Raw genomic sequence first — 25,197 nt, forward strand, 5'->3', positions numbered from 1 at the left:
GACACGGAGGGAGTCACATATTCATGGGCTTCCCAAAGGTTTAAGGGAGTGAAATTTTACTATCTTATGGGGAAGGGGAGGCAGCCCTGGGAGGAAGCAGGAATTTGACAGATACAGTAAGATAATGAGGCTAATAAGGGGGCTTTGTGAATCTTAGACAAAATTTATGGTACATCCATGACCCCCAGAGTCAAGCATTTGTGTCCCCTCGCATTATATTTCTGAGGAGCTTCTCTGGGCCCAGGAAGGTGCCAAGGACCCCTTCTATACAGGGATTACACAAATATTGACCTTGTACTTCACCAGCTATGCCATGTTCTCTGCCCCCTCCCAGCTTTCCTGTCTAGGTTCTAGTCTACCTTCAGTTTGTGTTCTAAGGCCCCCTCCCACACTGCCATTGCAGGTTTCTAATTTCCCTTCCACATCTGACTTCTCTGTTCCCCGTTCCCCAAAAGCTCGGGTCGTCTAGGGTCCAAGGGCCCCTCTCCCACATTCTAGGTCCAAAGTTCTAGAGCGGCCGCTTTTCCAAGCCAAGATCCCGCCCACCCGCCTCTAACTCCTTCCAATCGCCAAGGCGCATCCCCCACGCCCTCACAGAGATAAACAAACCTTGGAGCCAATCAGGCGCGCCGCTCCCTTCCCTCCGGCCAATCAGGAGGCGCTTTGTATGGAGGCGAAGGCCCAGAAGTCTCTGCGGCCGGGAGAGGAGGAAGTGGGGCTCTGAGGAAGGCGGAGGCGCATCCTCGCCACGGCGGGCGTCCGCGGCTGCTCACCCTGGGCCCCTGAGGGAAGAGACATGGGCCTGGGCCGGAGGTAGGCTTGGACGGGGCTCCGCGGCTGCCCGGCTTCGGGCCCTCGAGGACTCCCGGGGGGCGACGCGGGCGAGCTGCGAGCGGCCTCGGGGAGCCTCCGACTGGCGTCCCCCTCCCGCCGGCCATCCCCAGGGCCTTGAAGCAGAGCCGCCCCGGGAGAGGCCGAGTCAGAGGCGAGACTGGAACCCAGGCCTGGAGCCTCCTGGGCCCTTAATCCTGCTTCTCTGTCATTTTCTTAGTTTTGGTTTTTTGCAAGGCCACGTGGCTTGCCCAGGCCACACAGCTAGGGAATTATTCAGTGTCCGAGGCCGGATTTGAACTCGGGTCCTCCTGACTCCGGGGCCGGTGCTTGTCTGTAATGTGTCTCAGGAGGAAGGTAAGTGAGGCGCTTTGCTTCGGGCCTGAGCTGGCAGAGATTGGAGCGGGAATCACCCACCCACTCGGAATGCCCGCATTAAAGCTGAGGGCCCCGGACCCCTTCTTGTCCTTTGAAGGAACAAGACACACCGAGAGAGCATGATGTGTCCAGGCTCTGAGAACGCATCAGACCCGCAGCATCCGACTCCACATCCAGCTCTCCCCAGCCCCCTGCGCTCAGTTCCATCATTTTCTTTCTTTTTTTTTTTTAAGGTTTTTTCCAAGGCAATGGGGCTAAGTGGCTTGCCCAAGACCACACAGCTAGGTTATTATTAAGTGTCTGAGGCCGGATTTGAACTCTGGTCCTCCTGACCAGGGCCGGTGCTCTGTCCTCTTAGCCCCCCCTCTCATCATTTTCTAGAACCGTGTTTTCATCATCTGCAAATGGATTTTTTTCCCTCTGTATCAGGGCAAAAGCTTTCCATTATGCTAAAAACGGATGGATCAATGGTACAAATCAATCCTTCTAGCCAATTGATTTTTTAAAAATCTCACTATAAACAGCACTATTCCAAAAGCTTCCTTCACCTCACTAAGCTGAGAAATTTCCTTATAATTCACAGAAAAATCGAGAACACCCTCTTTGTCCCTTAAATCATCCCACTATCCCTCTTTGTTCCAGTCTGATGAAGAGATGACTTTTTTTTTAGTTTTTAAACAAATGTACCCTTGATCCTTTGTTGTTGTTTAGTTTTTTCAGACTAACACCATTTTGGTGTTTTGGTTTAGATATTGGAGTGGTTTGCCATGCCCTTTTCCAATTCATTTTCCAGATGAAGAGGCAAACAGGATTAAGTGGCTTGCCCAGATTCTTACAACTAGTTATGTGTCTGAGGCTGGATTTGAACTTGGGAAGATGAGTTTTCCTGACTTTAGACCTGGCTCTCTTAACTTCTGAGCCATGTAGCAAAACTTGTGCCCTTGATCCCATCCCCTCCCATTTTCTCTAGCAGTTTGTTCCCAATATCATCTTTTTTTTCTCTTTCCTCATTTTCATTTTCACATATTCTGATCCCTTCCGTCCTTACAGAATAGATAGGCCAAGGTCTCCCCCCAAACCCCACTATCCTATCATCTCCTCTCCCCTCTAAGCTTGCTCCTCCTCCTCCCTTCGACTTCTGGAAAAAGCAGCCTACATTTTCTCTCTTCACTGTCTTCTCAACCCTCTACAGGATGGTTTTTTTTTTTACCTCATTCAAATGACATTCATTCAAATATAAATATTTAGTTTAATATATAATAACAGGAGTAATTGTGAACATACGTGTATTCTCTCCTCAACCTACCTCACCCAAGCTTCTCATTAATCTCTCAGTTGCCATATCTATATACTTTATTTCATTCACCACCCCCTCTATCTATCTGCAGTGATTGCTACTATTGATGATTCTCTTCCCTCTGGGTTCTTTTACCTGTCCGACTGCATTTTTCATCTGTGTTGGATCCACTAACCATATGAGTTCCCCAGGCCCTGTCTTGGATCCTGTTCTCAGAAAAAGAGACTTTCAGGATAGGCTGATCCCTAGAACTATCCATTGCCATGCTACTAACTCAGCATGAGATGCTCACAACCTTCCCAACTTCCCTCTGGAGGACAGAGGATGGCACATTCAGTGCTTAGAGAGAGTTAGGAGTAAACTTCCACAAGATGCCTCTTTCCCCATTAGACTGTGAGCTTCCTGAGGGCTGGGATGGTCTTTAGCTTATCTGTGCCCCCAGTGCTAAGGGCAGTGCTTAGCTCATGGCAGGCATTGAATGAGTCTTTGTTGAATTGAATTGGTCCATATGACTAGGGAGAATTAAAATGTTAAAAAAGTAATATAGGAACACTAGAGTTCCTTAAATTGTGCAATGTTCTTTACATATGTGAAAACAACAACCCTGGGAAGGTGTTAGAGGCTTGTAGTTACTCCCTTCTCACTTCTGTCTCTGAATATCCCCTATTTTCCTTTGAGGCTCAGGTAATGAATTTTAGAACTGTGCCATTTGGAATTATACTTCCTTAGGGAAACTACTTAGGTGATGTCTTTAATGAGACCTTAGTTGTTCCTATAGTTCCAACAGTCTTTGGGGGATATTCAGACTTGGGAAGAGATGCTTTTTGTGAATATAACTTTACCTTTTGTGAGCACAGATTCACAATCTATAGTCCCCAAGATATCCCCTAGCACAGGCATTTCTCTGAACTGCCATTCAGAGGTATGTGTTAAAGATATCAAAGATTTCCTTTATAAAGGACCTGTCAATATCTTAGGTATTATGTGCATATTCAGTTTAATATATAATAACAGGGGGGTGGCTAGGTGGCACAGTGGATAAAGCACTGGCCCTGGAGTCAGGATTACCTGGGTTCAAATCCAGTCTCAAACACTTAATAATTACCTAGCTGTGTGGCCTTGGGCAAGCCACTTAACCCTATTTGCCTTGCAAAAACCTAAAAAAATAAAAAAAAAAATATATATATATATATATATATATATATATATATATATATATATATATATATATAAACAGGAATAATTGTGAGCGTACTTGTGTTCTCTATTCAACTTACCTCAGTTTTGTTTCAGAGTGTAGAAAGTTAAAAAAAATCCCAATCACATTATGACCATTAGTTTCAGGACCAGTGTTCAAATCTGACATCAGACACTTAATACTTATTTAGTTATGTGACCTTGGGCTAGTCACTTAACCCCATGGCCTCGCAAAAAACAAACAAAAAAAGACCATCAATCTTGTGTTTGCTTTAAAAAAAGAAGGTAGGAATACAGTGAGCAATCCATCTGAGCAGAGAAGAATTCTGATAGGTGCCAGGCATAAAACTCTGGTTAAAACCTGGGAATCCTTTATGCTTATGCCTCATTTTCTTTATCTGTAAACAGAAATTCCTTTTGAGGAAGATCCACTGAATAAATGTTTGTAACCCTTTGTGTGTGCCTGTATTAGGATAAAATAATTCTGGCAAATTTTGTAGAAAGCTCTGGACAGCCAGAAGCTTGGGTTTCCGGTCCTAGATTCTCTCCCAACCTAGAATACCATATTAAAATGACTTCACAGGACCATGGGATTTAGAGATGATTTAATCCTGTCATTTTATTGATGATGAAATGGAGGCCCAGAGGTGGAGTAAAACTCACCCAGAGTTACATAAGTAGAAAATGAACAGGGTCTGTGTCCTGACTAAAGCTGGAGCCCTTTCCATTGCACCAACTCTGATGAAGGGGATGACCTAGAGTTTACTTTCTATGATTCTGGTTATGTCTCTTCAGTTATTGCTCAGGAAATGTAAATGTGTTTTAGCTTTTTTATTAGCCTGTAAGTAGGTAACAGTCAATTCCCTTAATACATTTCCCCCAGCTAATGTAACCTAACCTTTTTGGATAACATCAGGGCTTTTGACAAACTCTTTCATGATATCCTTTTGGCCCAGATTTAAAGGGAATATGGTAACTGTCTTGAAATAACTGAAGGGCTTTCATGGTGAAAAGGATGAGATTTGTTCAGCTTGGTCTCAGAATGTACACCAGTGGATTGAAATTATAGAAATGTAATTTTAAAAAAAGGAAAACTTCTTAACAATCTATAAAAAAAATTTTAGATTGACCAAGGGAGCAATTAGCTTGGAATAAAAAGCAGGATACAAAATTCAGAAGACTGTTTGTTGAAGAGGATTCTGGGGAGATGAAAGAGCAGGGCAGAAAACTTTCGGCTCTCCAGATTTCCTCTACAAAATCAGACAGAACATCCTCTCTGAGAGAATGTAGAGCAGAGAAAATAAGCAAAAGAGGGGTAAAATTCTAGTAGAAAAATTCTACTTCCTGGTGCTGTGGGCCTAAATGAAGTAAAATAAACCTCCTTCCAACTCTTCAGAAACAACAACCAACAAGCCCTGGGGGGTGTTGAGGGGACTTGGCCTCCTTTGCCTTGGAAAATTTTATCTCAGTGACTGTTTGGGGGTTGGGCTGTGTAGGGCTTTGAGAACTGTGTAGGAGAAATTTTTAAGGACTTTCCAATGAACTTCTAGCACAGTTGTGCTAACCAGACTCATCCAGGGACGCCAGGGAGAAGGAGCCAGCATAACCTGTAAGTGCAGTAGCAGAGGGGCAGGGACCCTGCTGGCTGTGTGGGTACTCACAGGAGAGCAGAATCTCTGGTTTCAGTTCCAGGGCTGAGAGCAATAGTTTGCAGCCATGGGAAGAGATCTCAGAGAGTAGGCCCTAACTGTGACTTAGGAGTGGAGAGTAGAACCCAAGGTTGGGCTCCCAGAACAGACTCAAAATAACAGGTAGAAGGACTTGTGGCATCATTCCTCATAACTCTGCATTAGAATTTGATTACACTAATAACTGCTGAAAACAAAATAATAAACAAACATGAGTAAGCAAAGGAGAAAGAACCCAGCCAAAGATAGTTGCCTGTGGGGTTAGAGAAGATCTGGGATCAGAGCAAGATAATGAAGCTAAGAAACCATTCCTTTTTTCAGTGAGAAATGTCAAATGATTTCCAGCACAAAAAAGAGTTCTTGGAAGAATTTAAAAAGGATTTTAAAAATCAAATAAGAGAGATTGAGAAAAAAATTTTTAAAAATAAAAGCAAAAGTCAATCAACTTGAAATGGAGAATCAAAAACTTAAAAAAGAAAATAGTTCCTTGAAAAACAATGACATTCTGTAACACCAAGAAATAACAAAACAAAATGAAAAGAATAAAAAAAAAGTAATGTGAACTATCTTAACTGAAAAATAACAAATCTAGAAAACTGATTGAAGAGAAAGAATAAAAGATTAGTCATACTACTTGCAAATTTCAATGAAAGAAAGAATCTTGATAAAATATTAAAAGAAATTATCAAGGAAAATTGCCCTAAAGTTCTCAGAACTGGAAATCAAAGCACAAATAAAAAAAGATCTGCCAATATTATTAACTGAAAGATACTCCTAGGAACAATCATAGCCAAATTTCAATATTCTTAGGTTAAGAAGAAAACATTTGAAGCAAGAAGGAAAAAAAACAATTTAAATATCTTGGAAACAGATTACACAAGACCTAGCAGCTACTACATTTAAGAACTGTGGGTCTTAGAGTATTTATATTTCAAGGAATAGAAGAGTCAGAGTTGCAACCAAGGGTAATTTACCCAGCAAAGTTAAGTATAATCCTGAATGGAAAAAAAATGAACATTTAAAAAACTGAATGATTTTTGGTAATTTGACAAAAAACAGAAGAACTTAAGGGAAATTTTGGCATAAAACTCCCAAGAGAAGTATAAGTTAAACATTTAAGACCAATAATATGGTCAAATTGTTTATTCCTCATATATGAAAATATTATCAGTACTCTTTACTGTCATGTGGGTAGTTTGAAAGAAAGACTTGACTGAACTGAATATGATGGGGTGATACTTTAAAAAAAAACTTTAGGGAGAGGTAAAAAGTAATTATCTCATACAAATGAGGCAAAAGAGGAAAAACTGATACAGAGGAAGCTAGTGGGGGAGGGTAGGTAGTGCTGAAACCTTTACTCATCCAGAATAGGTTAAAAAGGTAGCAAAACTCTCTCTCTCTCTCTCTCCCTCCCCCTCCCTCCCTCCCTCCCTCCCTCCATTAAAGGGTATAAAAACCTAAATTCAAAAAGAAATAAGAGGGAAAGGGAATTGGATGGGAGGAGAGGATACAGTTCGTATACTTGCCAGTGGGTAGGTTCAGGAATAGGAGGGTAGGGTAGTGGGTAAGACAGAGGACTGAGGAAAATACCTAAGTAACTATAGCTTAGAATATGAAAAGGATGATTTTATTCATAAAATGGAAATGGTTGGCAGATTAAAAATTTGGATTCAACAATGTGTTGCTTTCAGAAAATTCTATAAAATTGAGAGACACACAAAAATAAAGGGCAGGAGTAGAACTTATTATGTACAAAAAACCAGGGACAAGTAATCATGATTTTGACAAAGTTAAAGCTAAAATAGATTTAATCAAAAGTGAAAAGTAGGCAGACTTTCAGTAGTAGTATTCTATATTGTTTTAAATAACTAGACAATAAAATGCCTAAGTAATATCTGCCCAGACACAAGAATTATTTAACATAAAACACTTTTTATACAAATAAAGTTAGATCTAAATAATTGGAGTAATACTTATTGTACATTAGCAGGAGCAATGTGATAAAGATGTGATAAATATGTTGATAATATTAAAATATAAAAAATAAAATTTAACCCAATTTATCCCAGTTAAATTATTTAATAAAAATAAATTATTTAATAAGAAATTCTTTGCCGAGTTAGAAAAATAATAAAATTCATTTGAAAACAAAAGATTAGGAATTTTGAAGAAATCCATGGGAAAAGATACAAAGGAAATAGATTCAGCAGCATTAGACCTTGAGATATATTAAAAAGTAAGAGCATCGTTGAAACATAAAATTAATTATTTTGATTATTTAAATATAAATTTTCTTGTATAAAATCTATGTGGGCAAGAGTATAAGGAGTGCAATTGGGGAAATTGGGGAAAAAATTTTCATAGACAATCTCTCAGGAGGTAACATGGTTGGAGTGCTCTGGTATAGGAAGTGGCGAGTTTGTTGATTTGGAAAACCTAGAAAGACTTGGTTTTATGATGGACAAGTGGAAATAAGCATACATATGTGTGTGTATATATATGTGTGTTTATAGATACTGCTGCATTAAGATATACATATCCAAGCTTAATTGTAACTTTTCTGGGGAGGGGCCATGGGGGGAAGGAGTGGCAGGACTTATAAAGTAAAAAATGCACAGCAGAGAACAAAAAGACCTACAAGGAAAATCTGGGTAACTTTGAAAATCATGGATAATATTTATTATATTGGTTTTCTTGAAATGGGAACTTATTGCTTTATATTGAATCCTCTCCTAATTAAAGAAAATTAACAAAAAACAAATCTTTTTTGGGGGGGGATATTATAAAGAGAATTCATATTTGGGGTTAAAATCACATCAGTAGGCATCTACCAGCTCTAAAATTCTATGATTGATTACTTTGTCCTTGCACTCAACAAGGGTTTTCTCTATTTTCAGATTCTAGCTGAGGAAACAAGTTTTTTGTTATGATGCCATCCCGTAACAATGTGACTACTGGTATCCCCAGTAGTAAAGTAAAATATTCCAAGCTTTCTAGCACAGATGAAGGCTACATTGACCTGCAGGTGAGTAAACAGGGAGAAAGTACTTAATCTTGGTTGTCTGCATTTCTATTGAGATAACCTGAAATAGCTTCTGGAATTTTTCTGTAACAGTCCTTTGAAGACCATATTTAGAGAATTTAACCACCTAGGAAAGCAACATGCTAGGGTGAATGGAGTACTGGATTTGGAATCCAATAATTGAAATCTGATCTCAAACACTTAGTAGTTTTGTGACCCTGGGCAGGTCATTTAACAACTCTGGGCCTCAGGGCTATGTCTGTAAAATGAGGGTGTTGAAATTAATAAATATCTTTTAACCAACCAGTCCAGCTCTAAACCTATAAACCTGTGAAAGGATCTATAGTTAGATCTATTCTACATTCTATAGGATCTTAGGATCTATATTTAGAAACTTTAAACTGTAGATTGGGGTTGGGGGGAGACTAAGTCAAATTAGCATAACATAGGTCTTGACAATTTCTCCTGTGGTTTCCCATAAATATGTCTAGTAGAGTATTCACCAAAGTCAGACAGGTGCATTTGTGCAAATTGGAAATTTTAAAATTCAGCAGGGAAATCATGTTGTGTTTTATTGAAGCTATAATTTTTTTTAAAGCATTTTGTTTGCTGTGTACATGAATTTCAATTAAAGCCAAATAGTTCTACATTATAAAGCAAGGAAAGCCAACTTTAAATAGAAATAAATTATAGGAGCAATTATTTTCATTCCTGACATCAACAAACAAATAGCTTTTTTCTCTGATATTTTTTTTAGTGGACTATTTTTTTTTCTTAGCAAATAGTAAAAAAAAGACAGAAAACAATTTCTAAATCTCTGTCCGACACTGGTTATTATAGTTATTAGAAGTAGTATTACTGCCTCATTTCTCTTGTCTTTTCCCTTAGTATATAAAAAGTTGTAAACTGAATTGACGGGGGCTGGCTCTTTAAAGATTTACATGACCTCAAACCTGTATAAATTTGAATTATTCTTACAGCTTTGGTATTTAAAATAGAAACTGAAAAGGAGACTTCCAGAAAAATCTATTCAGAAACATTGATCCAAAACTCTAGGAGTCATCTCAAGGTCTTATCACAAATTGAAGTTATTATGAGGGACATTTGCCTTGTGAGACAGTGAAAATATTAGGTAGTTGTTATAGTCCATCTCCAGAACATATAAAGGTGTTAACTGCTTTCAAATGTTGGAAACTTCCTTATTTGTATGTGTGTGCCTGTGTGTCTGTAATACATAGTATTATATTCTTTATCTAGTAAATGGTCAATAAATATCAGTTGGCAGTTGCTAAGAAAGCAAATTGCAGTAGGAGATATGATCATTCACTTTTTCTTTCATTAATATCCAAATTTGTCAACACAAGTATCTCCTTGATAACCCTCTTTTTTTCAGAATACTGAAGATCTCTGACAATGTATGTAATCATTTGTGAGATCTGGGTTATTTTATCATAGAAGACTACAGAATTATTTTTTCTTTTGGAAGAAAATAGATTTTCTTGGAAGTAACTTTCTGAGGAATACTACCAATACAATCTTGGTCAAACCACTTCTGGATTCTTGCACTCTGTTCTGGATACCACACTGACAAATTGGATTATCTAGAGGAGAGTAATCAAAAGAGTGAAAGAACTTGAAGTCAAGCCTTATTAGAATTGGTTGAAGGAAGTGGCAAACAGATTTGTGGGGATTATGTTAGCTGCTGTCAGATAATTCAAAGGGAGGTAATGTGGAATAGTGATTAGACTTTTTATTTCACCCAAGAAAACTAGAACCAATAGATAGAAGTTACAGTTTTGACTTGATGTGGAGATGATTTACTTCATAATTTAAAATTTCAAACATGGAAGAGATTGTCTAAAGAGTGAGTTTGTCCTCAAGAAAAACCTGGATGATTTGTTGGTTCTTTTTTCTTGTCTTATTTCTCTTGACACAATCATCCTTTCAAATGTTCAGGCTTTTAACTTTGGTGTTATTTCCTACATGAACCATTCCCTAATCCTACCAACTGCTAATGTTTCCCTCCCCCCAAATTTAGCCCTCATTTTGTATTAATCTTTTTACACTTTTTCACTTGGATTATGTAATAACTTCACAACTGTAATGCACTATTCACATTATTCCTTCTGCTTAAAAACCTTCAGTAGCTTCTCATCCCTTGTGGAAACAGTAGAATGTCTCAGTCCTGGCATTCAGCCGCCTCCTCCCCCACAATCTGGCTCTGCTTATCTTTACAGCCTTCTCTCAGATTGCTCCCCTTCACAAACTGTGCTCCAAGCAAATTGACCTACTTTCTATCCACTCTTTTTACTTTTTTTTTTCCAAGTCTTGTTGCCTTTGCTCACAATATCCTCCAAAAGCATGCCTGGAGTAGACTTTACTTCCTTCCATTTATTCCCCTATCTGTTAAGAGTCCTGACTTCAAGAAGTAGCTGAGATGCTGCTTCTTCTATGAAGCTTTTACTCACTCCACAAGCCAAAAAAGAATCTCCCCTTTAAATTCTCCTAGCACTTTTCTGCACCTGGTTGTAATCCTCATTGTCTCAACTGATGTATTAGTGGTGGATATTTCATTCAGAGCAGGGTATGGCATGACTGTTTTTGTATTCCTAGTATATGGTATAGTATCTCAATGCATTGGAAAAAAACAAATTCAGATGCAATGGAAGTTTATGGTAGAGCTTGTACTAGATGAAATCTGGAAGTCTATGAATGAAATAAAGAACTAGAGAAAAGAGTTTACCAGGACCTCCTTTAAATATTTGGTATAATAGTTGAAGCTCTGACTCCTTAGAATTGTTCCCAGTGCCTCAGGAATGAGGGGTTATTTCCTGTAAATCTTTCCACTATTTCTTTTCTGAAAGCACTTCTTTTTTTTTTTCTTCCCTAAAGTAAGAGAGCAAGTATGTTGGAAAAGAGTCAATGGGAGGGTGGGAGGGAGATATTTTGGTTCCTTATTTTTTCCATTTCAAATCTTAATGCTTCTGTACTGTCTTTTTTTCCCCTTGATCTTCTAGTTTAAGAAGAGCCCTCCCAAAATCCCATACAAGGCTATAGCACTTGCCATAGTGCTCTTTATGATTGGCACCTTTCTCATTGTCATAGGTGCTCTGCTGTTAGCTGGATATATCAGCAAAGGGGTAAGTCCATGTGATGTGAAGCATGTCACTTCACTGTCTTTAGGAAGTATGAAACTATTAAATTATCAAGGAATTTTTTTATTGGTTATTAGGAATGCCTATATAAGTTGTGTTATATGAATGTTAATGGAATGAAGAAATGAAGAAAAATAGATAATTTCAAAAAGACATGGAAAGAGGGGTGGCTAGGTGGCGTAGTGGATAAAGCACTGGCCCTGGAGTCAGGAGTACCTGGGTTCAAATCCGGTCTCAGACACTTAATAATTACCTAGCCGTGTGGCCTTGGGCAAGCCACTTTACCCCTTTTGCCTTGCAAAAACCTAAAAAAAAGACATGGAAAGACTTCTAGGAACTAATGCCAAGTAAAGTGAGTTTCAGCACATCAGTATTAGAAAATAATCATAAAAATTATAAACTAATGAAGAATGAAATAAGTAGGACTAGGAAAACCAGTTACATTACATTTAGAAAACAAGTTTAAAATCTTTTAAGTACTAGGATCAATATAGTGATGACCATTCATGATTCCAGAAGACTAATAGTGAAGTATGCTCTCCATGACAGGTAGTAAATGTTTGTATATAGTCATTGGGGGAAATTTGCTTGACCACACATACTTGTTACAAGAAATTTATTTTTTTTCCTTCTCAGTGAGGTGGTGGGTACGAGTAAAAGAAAATGGATTTCTGTTAAGTTTTTTTAAAATAGCAAAATGGGAGAATCCTACATCTATGAAATGTTGCTTGAACTTTCAGGCAGGATCACAATGTTTTTAATTTTTAACTGTTTCATTTTGTTACAAGAAACTTCTCATGAAGTAGGAGTAACATTTGAATGTAATATAAAAACAAAGCATCAGTAAAATTTAAATTGTAAAAAACCTTTTTTAAAAATATTTATTTTTGGCAAGTAAAGCATCAGCAAATAAACTTACCAAATATTTTGTTTAGAAGCAAAGAAAGCAAATTTAATTTTCCACTGAACTCAGAATTTCTTATATATCCTCATACAATTCCTGAGCTGGGTGGTGGGTGTTATTTTCCCTGTTTTTTTACATGTGGGAAAACTGAAATTCAAAAAAACTAATCGGTTCGTCTGAAGTCAAACAATCAGTGACAGATTAATCAGTGGCTCCTGACTCTCATTTTATCTCTATATCCACCCTGAGTCAATTTTTGAGGGTGAATCTAGACTGAAGGAAAAATGATAAACCCCCGTGATATATCAGTTTGAAGTCTAGAGATATAAAAAAACTGTTGACTGGACATTTGCCTTGGAACCGGAAAACTAGAGGAGACTGGAAGTGGTGTCTTTTATCTTTTAGACCATCATTACACTCAAAAGATCTTTTTTTCATTTTTAAGGAAATTTTCAAAATTCAGAAACTGGTACTTTTTAATTTATTTATTTATTTTTAGTTTTTGCGAGGCAAATGGGGTTAAGTGGCTTGCTCAAGGCCACACAGCTAGGTAATTATTAAGTGTCTGAGGTCAGATTTGAACCAAAGTACTCCTGACTCCAGGGCCGGTGCTCTATCCACTGTGCCACCTAGCTGCCCTGAACTGGTACTTTTTAAAGTGATATTTGGAACAGTAATAGGTTATGCTTCCTTTTAGTCTGTTTCTCTAGGTCACTTAGCCAAGTCAGGTAACAAGCTGACTGCTGAGGGTTCAGGGAAAGGCAGAAATCCTGCCCACAAGAAGCAGACATCCTAATGCAGGAGAAATCCTACAAGTAACTATGAACATCCAAGATATGTGCAGAGTAGATGGAGGTAATCTGAAAGTAGAGCCTGAAGAATTGGGGGTCCTGAAAAGGCCTCCTGTCAAACCTGAAATTTTAACTATCTTAAAGGAAAACAAGGAAAAACTAAGGAAGCAGAGTGTTGGGGGGGGGGTATGAAAGTGGGGCAAACAGGCTAGGTCAAAAACTTGGAGAGATGGGAGATAGATGCCTTAGGCTATCTGAGATAGCAAGTAAGTGATTGTGGCTAGATCACAGAGTATGTAAGGTATAAGACTAGAAAAGTGGTAAATATCTAGATTATGAGGGGCTTTAAATTCCAGGGTTCATATTGGATTCTGGAGATAATAGAGAACTATGAACTGTTCATTGAGCAGGGGGTTAACTTGGTCAGATGTAGTATACTTTAGGAAAATAGACTTGAGCCAGAGAGAACAGTTAGAACTGTTATAGGAGAGAGATGATAAAAACCTGAAGAGAAAAGGGTATGTATATGAAGGATATTGTGAAAATAGAAATGAAAAGATTTGTTAAACCATAGTTGATATTTGGAATTATTTAGAAGCAGTTGGGAAAATAGTTAAAAGAATCACTCCATGGGGTGTCTAGGTGGCAAAGTGGATAGAGCACCAGCCCTGGAGTCAGGAGTACTTGAGTTCAAATCCAGCCTCAGACACTTAATAATTACCTAGCTGTGTGGTCTTGGGCAAGCCACTTAACCCCATTTGCCTTGCAAAAACCTTAAAAAAAATAAATAAAAGAATCACTCCAAAAACATTTATGGAGTTATAGAGAATTCACAATCAATGTCATTCTAATGTCATTTTCACTGAAGAAATGATAAATCCTAGAAGTGCTTTTCATAGCTGGCCTTAAAAAAAAAAACAACCTAGGTTTGAGTCTTGTCATTTTCCCTCTGAACCTATTTCCTTATCTGTCAAATAGAAATAGTTGTAGTTGAGTTATCTTTATCTTAGGGTTGTTATGAAAACAGACCTCATAAACTTTAAATGTTATAAATGTTACTGTTAACCATTTAAAACTGTATTGTGGTAAATGACCTTCCCTAAAAGACTTCACTTCTGGTTGCTACCCAAAATCACTAAATTTGAAGATTACCTTTTAAATAAAAAATAAATCTTTTCCTCAAGTGTTCTCTGTGTATCTAAAGTATATTTAGAAAGGTAATACATACATTTATATATTGCTGCTAAGTTTGGTGATTGGTATGATACTTATTTATGTTACTAAATTTAGCAACTAGCTACTAAAATGAATGTTTTCCTTTTTTCCACCACCAGGGGGCAGACCGAGCCATTCCTGTCTTGATAATTGGGATTTTGGTATTCCTGCCAGGATTCTACCACTTGCGAATTGCCTACTATGCTTCCAAAGGCTACAGGGGCTACTCTTATGATGACATACCGGATTTTGATGACTAGACTTTCCCTTGGTTCAGAAGAAAACAGTTACTGTTGATTAGCACCAAAAAGCTGAACCCATGGAAATTTTAAGTGGGGCAGAGGATTTTCTAGTTCCGTAGTTATTTTAGCAGGGTCATTGCCAGGCTCTCTGGGGTCATCCCAAAGATATTAACTGAGCTTGCAATTAGAGAAATAAGACATCTTTTTCTTTACCTGTTCTGACCTAAGGTTTTGGAAGAGGCAGCTTTTCCATACACACACACACACACACACACACACACACATCGAGCATTCCAAAGCAATTGTGGAAATAGTAATAGAAATCACTACAAAAATAATTTTTGTAAGACATACCCTTTTTAGTCTGAGATTCATCACTGGGTTGGCTTCATCTTGATGAATTTTTTTTTTTTACTGCAGCTGCTTTAAAGATCATCTGCAGAGTTATAGAGAAGTACTGTCTAATAAATATATATATGTATATGTATACATACATGCAAACATTAGAATTTAGTGAGAAAGTGGCCAAATAATTGATGTGTTGAAAAGAGACTGAATCTCCCAAACTTAAGTTGAATGTTTTTGTTTTAGTTTTTATTTTTGGAAGTAGTCTGGTTTTACCAGTATGGCTTATGTCAAATAGAAAATGCAATATGTCTCATTTTATTTTGTTAGTAATTATCTGAAAAACTCCAAATGACTCAATTATCCCATCAACCTATTACTTCTATTGTCTTCCAGCAGAATATTTCTTGATAAAACTAAGTATAGTCAATTTAGAGTGAATTCATAATGATTCTAACTTGCTTTTTGAAGTGACACAAGAATTAGGAATTTTGAAAGTCTCAGATCAGATTTTCAAGTTTTTCATTTTATTGATACTTTTGCCAGATCTTATCTTTGATAAGATTTGATGTCTTTTACATGGGACATTTTGTCCTCTGAAGATCAGGATGTTCCATGCTTTTATCATTCTTTTTTAAGGGCTGATTTTTTTAAACCAATTGTCAGGATTGCTTGTTTCCTATGAAAAATAGGTTTGGTGATCATAATTTAGTTGGGTGTTTTTTTAAAAAATTGCTTAATTAGTACCTATTATTGTGGTTTTCTTGCTATGTGGATGATACAGATTCAATGGTCCTTTGAAGTCTAAACTTGGCTAAATGTAAACCGATTATTTCATTGTTGCAGGGAGTGAGTACATTTAAGAGAAATTAAATTGTCAAAATCAGAGCTCTAGATTTACTATTTGTAAAAGCTGTGCCTTATATTGGACATTGTAATAGACTTATTATCATACTGGATTTAAGTCTATGAATTACATAGAGAATATAAACCCTTTACTTTTGACTTTTGGTTATAACAAGTTAATTATCAGACTAAGATCCTTGTATTACCATACTTTTATTCTTTCCACTAACCATCATAGTTTTGTCTTTAACCATTAAGCATCTAAGACCTAGTCAATAACATTTCATTGAGTCTAAGGGAAAATTACTTCATTAGGTACTATTCTGATTTATAGCAAAAGCAGATGACACCATTTCTGTCCTCAGGGAGTTTATTAATGGAAGAAATAAATGAAAAAGATATGAGCAGACAAGCAAAACCATAGAAGTATATTAAAATGTATTTTCTTACACATAGAAATGTGGCCCTTTTGATTTTGTAAAAGTAACATAGCTGCTCAGGAAAGGTGAAGAGATGGAAAACTCAAAACAGATTGTGTTGTTATGTGAAGCCTATGCAGAGAAGAGGGACAAGGGTTGGCAGGAAGGAAGCATTCAAAGCAGAAAGAAGTGTCACTAAAGTGATGCAATAATGGAATGGAAAGTAACACTAGATAGGAAATCACCATACTTAGACTTGAACTTTTCACTCCATTAATTAGTAACTGAGTCACTTATTCCCTCCTCAGTTTCTTCATCTATAAAATTGGGGTGATAATAGTTGCACTACCTACCTCACAGGGTTGTTGTGAGGAAAATGTTTTATAAACCTTGAAACCTCTTTCTCTTTTTCTCTCTCATATGTATATGTAGATATATAGATATAGATATATCTCTATATGTATTATTTTGATAATAATAATTGCTGTATTGGATTAGGACCTCAGACAAGTCACTTAACCTCTTTGAGCCTCAGTTTCTTCATCTGTAATATGGGAACACCCTAAATTCTTCATAAAATTTTTGTGAGGATCAGATGAGATCATATATGTAAGAATGATTAGAAAGTGCTATATTCTTATTGTGAAGGAAGACCACATGAATTGTGAAAAGGGTACTGAGAAAGATATAGAAGAAATCTTTTGCAGGGATTCTTAATTTGGGATCTGAATTTTTTTTTAAAATATTTTGATAACTTTTAATATAATTATTTTCCTTTGCAATCATATATATATATATAATGTATTTGACAGTATTCTGAGAAGGGACATAGGTTTCAGCAGATAGCCAAAGGAGCCTATGACCTAGTCTAGTCCAACAGGTTATAGACCAAGACCCAGAGAGGTTAAGTGACAGGTTTATTTGACTGAGGTGAATAGTTTATGTTATTCATTATCTATGTGCTAGAAAATTAGAACAGTTAGCTAGTGAGAGAGAGATAGGAAGGGCCAATTGATTAAGGGGATAATTTGAATCAAGGATTAATGAAAAGAAACTAGATCTTACTGTTCATCTCTTTTCTAGGCCTACTGAAATAGACCTGGTGATCCATAAATGCTTGTTGTATGAATAAGGCTTCTCAAGAAGAAGGATTAATAAAAATTGGCCAAAATGGAGCTGGCCAATAGAATTGAGAATTTTTGTTTCTTAGTTTTAGACAAGCCTTTCAGTAATCTTGTTTTCAGAAGTGATGGAGTCAGGGTAAAGAATAAAGAGGAGGGGCAGCTAGGTGGCTCAGTGAATACAGCACTGGCCCTGGAATCAGGAGGACCTGAGTTCAAATGCAGCCTCAGACACTTAATAATTACCTAGCTGTATGACCTTGGGCAAGTCACTTAATTTGCAAAAATACAAAAAAGAAAAAGACTAGAGAGGAATTAATGTTGCTAAAGAAGAAAAGGTAGAACATGGTATAACCTAGACATATAGACAGGGAAAGAGATCAGTGGATGGCGACCAAAAAGTTAAGAGCTTGAAGTACTTGGAAGATAGTATTTGGGCAACAAAACAGCACATTCTTCTTTACATTGAGGCAAAATCTGCTACTTTGTAACTTCTGCCAGTTCTGCCTAATTTTTCCCTCTAAAGGTAGTGAGTGTAATCCTTCTTTTACATTCTGATATCCTTGAGATATTTTAAACAAATATTCCTGTTGTATATCACAATTCACTCTTCCAAGCTAAATATTTCTTTCTTTGGTAATTTCTACATCTTCCCATTCTTGTTCTCTGTATGTACTCCAGTTTGTCAATACTCTTAAAATGTGATTGCTTATGCCTAAAAATGGTACTCCAGATTTCTGACATAGATCATAGTTGTACTATTTCCTTTTTCTTAATATATATTCTATTAATGTAGCCTAAGGTTTTATACCCTTTTCCCCCCAGAATTGTCACACCATTATATCTTTCTAAGCTTAAAATCAACTAAAGTCATCATGGCACAGTGAATAAGACATCCCACTTTAGATACTTATTATTAGCTGTGGGATTATGAGCAAATCATTTGGCTTCTCTATGCCTTAGTCTTCTAATCTATAAAATAAAGATATTAGACTTGAATATTTCTAAGTTCTTAACTAGTTGTGAATCTGTGAAAAAAAATCCATTTTTTCTTCTACATGTGGCCAGTAAGATAGATATCACTCATCCTATTGTTAATTTGCATCTTGGTATAGGTTTATCACTTACATTTCATCTTGATAATTTAGATTCATGATTCTTGCCTGTGAGGGACTTTGGAAAGATGAATGTGTCATCTGGTATATTAGTGTTTTCCCTCAGTGCTTAGTGCTTCCTCAGTCATTCATTCATCAAAATTATTGAATGAGATAGAATCAAATACAAATTTCTTGCCATTAACCAATAGAGATATTTTTCCTAGTTTACATTGATCCATGCAATCTTTAGAGGTTCTGGTATGTATTTTTTTAGAACTACAAAGTCAAGGACTGGAAGGGCCCTCAAAGGCCATCTCTTTAACTCTTGCCAAAAACATGGGACTCAGCAACAAAATAGTTATCTATCCTCTACTTGAAGACAATGTTTGGAAACTACCTGACCCCTTCCCTCAGCATAGCCTTTTCCATTTTATTAGTAAGATTTTTTTTATTTTGAGCTGAAATATGCTTCCCCTGTAATTTCCATCTATTGTTCTGCCCTCTTAAGTCCAAAGTTTGTTTCCTCTTTCTCAATTCTAAAGTATTCAATATTTAATCTAAGCTGGGTAAGCTAAACATCAATTCTTTCAACCACTCAAAATATGATACCAAGTTCCCTCATCCACACTTCACTAATACTGAGAACATCTTATGGTAGCTCCTTCACACATCCTGTAGAGACATTCTGATTTGTTAGTGTTTCTTCTAAAATATGGTGTCCAGAACTTGACACAATAATGAAGATGAAATCTAACCAGAACAAAGTATAATATACTTAATACTTTTCTTGCTTTGAAAGTGATTATGCTGTTATATATAAAAAACCTAAGATCAAATTACCCCCTTTGTTATTGCATCACATTACTGACTCATTGAACTCATTCAGTCAGTTAAATGCTAGTTCTTTTTCATATAAATTCATTCTGTACTTGGAGAGGTAATTTTTCAGTTTTTTAGATTTTTCAAGGCAGTGGGGTTAAGTGGCTTGCCCAAGGCCACACAGCTAGGTAATTATTAAGCGTCTGAGGCCGGATTTGAGCTCAGGTACTCCTGACTCCAAGGCCAGTGCTCTTATCCACTGCACCCCCTAGCCGCCTGTAGAGTTAATTTTTTCAACTTGTCAGTAACTTTATCTTTGTCTCTTAATTTCATTTTTTTCTTTCATCCAGTTCTAACCTATCAACAATCTTTTTGTTTCAATGCTAATTCATTTGTCTAGTACATTAGTACTGCCTTCTACTTTCCTTCTACAAATGTGATAAATACAGCATTTTTATCCCTTCCTCCAAATTTTAAGAGATGTCCAGGTACGTTGACTTACAATGGCTCCATTAAGGACTTTATCTAATTTGACATCACTCTTTGGATTTAGTTGGACAACCGGTTCCAAACCCACATGATCGATCCCTGCCTTTTGATGCTTTCTTGAAGAACGTCAAAAAAGACTTTTATCACCTGCCTTATTGAAGGAATCTAGATATACTATGTTTATGGCATTCCCAGGATCTATTACTCTCACTACCCAGTGGAGAAAAAAATGAGGATATATTGGCATGATAAACATATGCTTGATATGCCTTTTATAATCCATCATACAGTTTTGTAAAGATCAACATGAAGATCTCCATACTATGGTTTTAGGTATCTAGCTTTTCTGAAAACCAGGATATTTGACCACTTTTTGGTCCCAGAAAATGTCCCAGAAAGTCTATCTATTCTAGTTTAAATGTCATTGATAACAGTTTAGCAGTTACAATTTTGAATTCCCTTAGATAGGTGGAACAGTGTTTAAGATGCTATACCTAGAATCAGGAAAACCTGAGTTCAAATTCAGCCTTAGATAGTTAAATGACCCTTGGCAAGTCATTTATATCTCTGTTTCAGTTTATACATCTGTAAAATGGAGATAAAAACACCTACCTCACAGGGTTGTTGTGAGGATCAAATGAGTTAACTTGTAAAGCACTTTGCAAACCTTAAAGCACTACTATATAACTACTAGCTATTAATATTATTGGACTTAATAAAGGGATCTAGATGCTCTCTTACCTTATCCTTACTTATCTTTGTTTTAATTCACTGTTTACCTTTTTTTGTTTTATCCTTCCTAGTCTGAAGAACTTGATCTTGGAAAAGAAAACAAGGACAAAATAAAAGCTGAGTATTTTTGCCTTCTCATTGTTACTTGTTACTATCTTCTCTTTCAAATTCAAACAAGGATCCTTTCCCCTATCTTCATCTTCTCCCTAACATAACTTTAAAAGCCATTTTCATTATATTTAGTATTTATTTGGTTCTATATTTTCTAACACTCTTCTCATAGGACCTTTCTCATTTATTGACCCTCACTTCTCATTTTTGTACATGTCTGCTTGAAAACTGAATAGATACCACTGCAAACTTAGTCTACTTTTTAGACTTTCTTTTCTAAAATACGATTCAACTGGAGTTTCATTTATTGAAAGACTGGTTTGATGAGAAAAGATGGGACTGGAAATGGGATCTCAATGGTTCTTATCTCATTTCCCTCAATGAAAATTTTAAATCTTTTTTTCATCTTTTCAGACATATCTCTAGGTCCCACTTCTTTTTATAGCAGACAACTGTGAACCCTTGTAATATCTTTCTTATGAGTTCCATTTTCTCTCTCATACAGCTCTAGTCTTCAGGCCCTCATCACTTCTCTCCTTTAATAGCCTTCTAATTGATGAGAAAGGTTAGTAGTTGGATTCTAGTTCTTTTTCATATACCACTGTACCTCAAGTCTCTTCCAATCTATCATCTACTCACTTGCCAAGATAATTTTTCTAAAGCATAAGTGTTATTGCTCCTAAATTAGTTCAATAACTGCTTATTACCTCTAGGATCCACTATAAATTCCTCTGCTCATTTAAATGGACACTCCTTTGGAAGAACATTTGCACACTTCCTGCCTGAAAATTCTTGCATCTTGCTCTTCACATTGATCCAGCCTTTCTGACCTACTTACTATTTTTCACACCAGATACCATCTCCTCTCTTCCTTTGCATTAGCTGCCTGGAATATTTTCCTTTCTTATCTTTTATCTCAAAGTTTTTCTGGTTTCCTTCAACACAGTTCAGATCTCACTTTCTGAAAGAGAATTTTCTATATCTAACTGCTGGTGCCTTCCACTTCTAGATTATTTCTATCTACTCTGTATATATCTTGTAAGTACGTAGTCATTCATAGGTTTTCTTCACCAGAATGTGTGCTGTTTTGAGTACAGTGACTGATTTTTGCCTTTGCATTGTGAATGCTTAGCATAATGGCTTGACACATAGTAAAAGTTTAGTAAGTGCTCCTTATCAAGGACATCTAATGGTAACTCCTTCCACTTGGCATTCTCACCCCTCAAAATTCAGCATCATTTCTCTGTTTCCTTTTTTCCTCTGGTTTCAGAAGATATATCACTATTCCTTGATGAAAGTAATGCTCCTTACCTATACCCTTGTTCCTCTCCTACCTTCTCTAGAACTTTGCTCTTGTGATATATAATCTTTCCCTTTCCTCCTTTCTGATTGTTCAGGTCTTCCTAATCCTATGAATTCTTGTTACTTTTATTCCATCCAGCTACTAACCTCTTTCTCATCCCCTCTACTGCTAAACTTTTTTAAAAGGTGGTTTACATTTAGTGCCTCTCCTTTCTCAATATCTCCTCTTTTCTATCCCCTGTCATTTGACTTTTAGTCTCATCTCTACTGAAACTGTCTTCTCAGTGGTCATCAATAATTTACTAATTACCCCTTCCTCAGTTCTAATCATCCAACAATGCAGCATTTTACACTTTTAATCACCCCTTTCTTCTGGATATGCTCATTCTAAAACTCATTGGCATCCAAAATACTACATGATCACAGACTGGGCATTTTCATGGATTATCTCGTATACCTGAAATTCTCTCCTCATCTCTAATTCCTGACTTCTCTGACTTACTTCAAGTTCTAGTTAAAATCCCACCTTCTAAGGAGGTCTGTCCCAATCCTCCTTAATTTTCTAGTGCCTTTCTTCTGTTGATTATTTTCTATTCTGTATGTAGTTTGTAATATTTTGTTTGTTGCCTATTTTGTTAGATTGTGAGCTCCTTGAGGGCAGGGACTCTTGCCTTACATTGTAATCTCCAGAATGTAGCACAGTGCCTGGAAAAGAGTAGGCACTTAATAAATGCTTATTGACTGACTAGTTTATTGACTGACATTCTTTCCAACCCCTTAAATTGGACATTATCTAGGATTCTGTCTGTTCTTAATCCTTTTTTCCTCTTCACTATCGCCCTTGGCAATCATATTCATTACCATTCTGTGCAGATGACTAGCCCCAACTATTCTCCTGACCTCTAAATTTAAAGGATATATCTGGATGCCCCATCAGCACCTCAAATGTGTTCAAAATTGAGTGTACCATCTTTTCCCTCAAACTTATTCTTCCTTCTGAATTCACTATTTCTTTTGATGACACCAGAGTTTATTCAGTCTCCTAGGCTATATTAAACCTTGATATTTTCTTTTGACTTTTCTCCCACCCTGATCTCTCATATCCAGTCAATTATCAAGTTCAGTGACTATGCCTTTGCAGTATATCCACACAACCATTTACATTTTTGCCCTCCTCATCCCTATATGATGTACTTGTTCAGTAAAAGGCAACTAGAAATGATTCCAATCTATGATGAAAGCTAGTTGGGTAAGATGTTAATTGTGTAGTGTTTTTTTTTTTCTGGAGAGCAGTCTTCCTGACTCCAGCCTTGGCTCTCTTTACTACAATGGAAATTAGAGTGAACAAAAGAAACTGATGGCTTCATAGGACAAGGAAAAAATGGAAGAAAATGGACAGTAACTTAAAACAAAAAGAAAAAAGGGAAACATAAAAGAAAAAATTTAAGAATCATTAGACAACCTGAAAAGTATGGCCAAAAATATTGAAGCAATTTATTTCAAGAAATCTTAAAAAGAGAATTGCCCAAATCTCTTAGACCAATAGTAAAATGGAAATAGAAGGAATACATCAGTTACCTCAAGAAGGAAAATATGAATGAAAACTTCCAGGCAGTAAAGCCAAAATCTAAAGTTTCCAGTTTAAAAAACATACTGCAATCAACTAGAAAGAAGAATTTAAGTATCAAGGAGCCTTAGAATTATATGCTGTAGCAGCCGCCAATGTAAAGGAATAAAGACTTTGCAATATGATATTTCAAAAGAGAAAGTACAGTCAGGCAAGTATAACATCCAGCAAAACAGTATATAATGCTTAGTATAAGGGGGGAAAAATCTGTGATGAAATAGAGGACTTCCAAGCATCTAATAAAAGACCAGAGCTGCAGAGAAACTTTGAATTTCAGAGGAGTTGACAGGCATAAAAAGGCAAACATGAATGAAGATAAAGGACTAAACGTGGATAAATTGCTTACATTCTATGATGAGAAAATGATATAAGCATCCCCTCAGAACCCTATGATTAATTAGACAAAGTCTGGGGATGAGTCTCATATTTTGTTGATCTAAAAAAATGGAAGGAGGGTGGGGAGTAAGTTTAGGGAAAATAATGAGGGTGCTGAAATAGTCCAAAGTAAACAAAAAGAAGAGGGAGGTAGAATCAGCTGATCCTGAGCCTTACCTTCATCTGATTACTTAAAAGAGGGAAGAATAAATACTCTCCAAGAAAAGAGAGGAATGGAGAGGATTAAATTAGTGGCAGCATAATTTAGGAGAGGAATTATTCCTAAACTTAACAAACTAAAGTATGTGCAAAAATATTTAAACTTTTTAAAATGACAACAGGAATCTGAGTGCCTATAGATTGAGGAATAGTTGGACAAGTTATGGCATATAAATATAATGTAATACTATAATAATAATAATAGTATTTATACAGTACCTACTATGAAAAGCACTTCAAAAATAATATCTTGCTTGATCCTTACAACAACCTGGGCTGCTAGGAGCCATCATTATCCCCATATGATAGAGGTAGAACTGACATTAAGTGACTTGAAAGATCACACAGCTAGTAAGTGTCTGAGGCTGCAATTGAACTCGTCTTCATAACTCTACTCCCAGTGCTCTATCCACAGAGCCACATAGCTGTCTGTAATACAATTGTGCTGCAAGAAATGATGGAGATAGTTTCAGAGAAACCTGGGAAGATACATGAAGTGATTCAGAGTGGTGTGAACCAGAACTAGGAAAATAATTTATAAAGAACAATAATATGGTAAAGACAACTTAAAAAGAATTAGGAATTCTGATCTGCAAAATGAACAACCATAATTCAGAGAAACTTGTCACCTACCTCCTGATAGAAAGGTGAATGACAGTGTAGAATGACGTGTGTGTGTGTGTGTGTGTGTGTGTGTGTGTACATTTTTGTATATGGTCAATATATAAATGTTTTGCTAAAACATTTTTCTTTTATTCTTAATGTGTAATGGGGTAGAAGAGAAAGCTGGATTTTTGTTGGAAAAAAATAAAATGGCATGGAGTTCAAGGGAATTGCATAGAAGACTGACTACTCAGGATTTAGATAAACATCAAATACCCTTTAAATACAAATACTAGACAATGAAAATTTGGTTTTTAGTCTTGGGCATTCTACTCTTTTTTTCCCCCCTCTTTTATTGATCATAGTGAAATG

At 36.5% G+C, this 25,197-nt stretch overlaps 1 protein-coding gene across 2 annotated transcripts; it reads left to right on the forward strand.

Annotated features, from left to right (window-relative positions):
* Positions 1-700: 700 nt before the first annotated feature.
* Positions 701-22,746, forward strand: TMEM230 (transmembrane protein 230). Of its 2 annotated transcripts, none has more exons than XM_074208007.1 (4): positions 701-813; positions 8,289-8,416; positions 11,431-11,553; positions 14,598-22,746. In XM_074208007.1, exons 2-4 carry the CDS (start codon positions 8,318-8,320, stop codon positions 14,736-14,738), a joined length of 363 nt encoding a protein of 120 aa, XP_074064108.1. In that variant the 5' UTR covers positions 701-813; positions 8,289-8,317; the 3' UTR covers positions 14,739-22,746. The 2 variants fall into 2 exon arrangements, with proteins under 2 accessions (XP_074064108.1, XP_074064118.1); XM_074208017.1 differs by lacking the exon at positions 701-813 and adding an exon at positions 1,001-1,188.
* Positions 22,747-25,197: the final 2,451 nt, after the last annotated feature.

Source organism: Macrotis lagotis, chromosome 1 (assembly GCF_037893015.1).
Source record: "Macrotis lagotis isolate mMagLag1 chromosome 1, bilby.v1.9.chrom.fasta, whole genome shotgun sequence".
Lineage (NCBI taxonomy): Eukaryota > Metazoa > Chordata > Mammalia > Peramelemorphia > Peramelidae > Macrotis > Macrotis lagotis.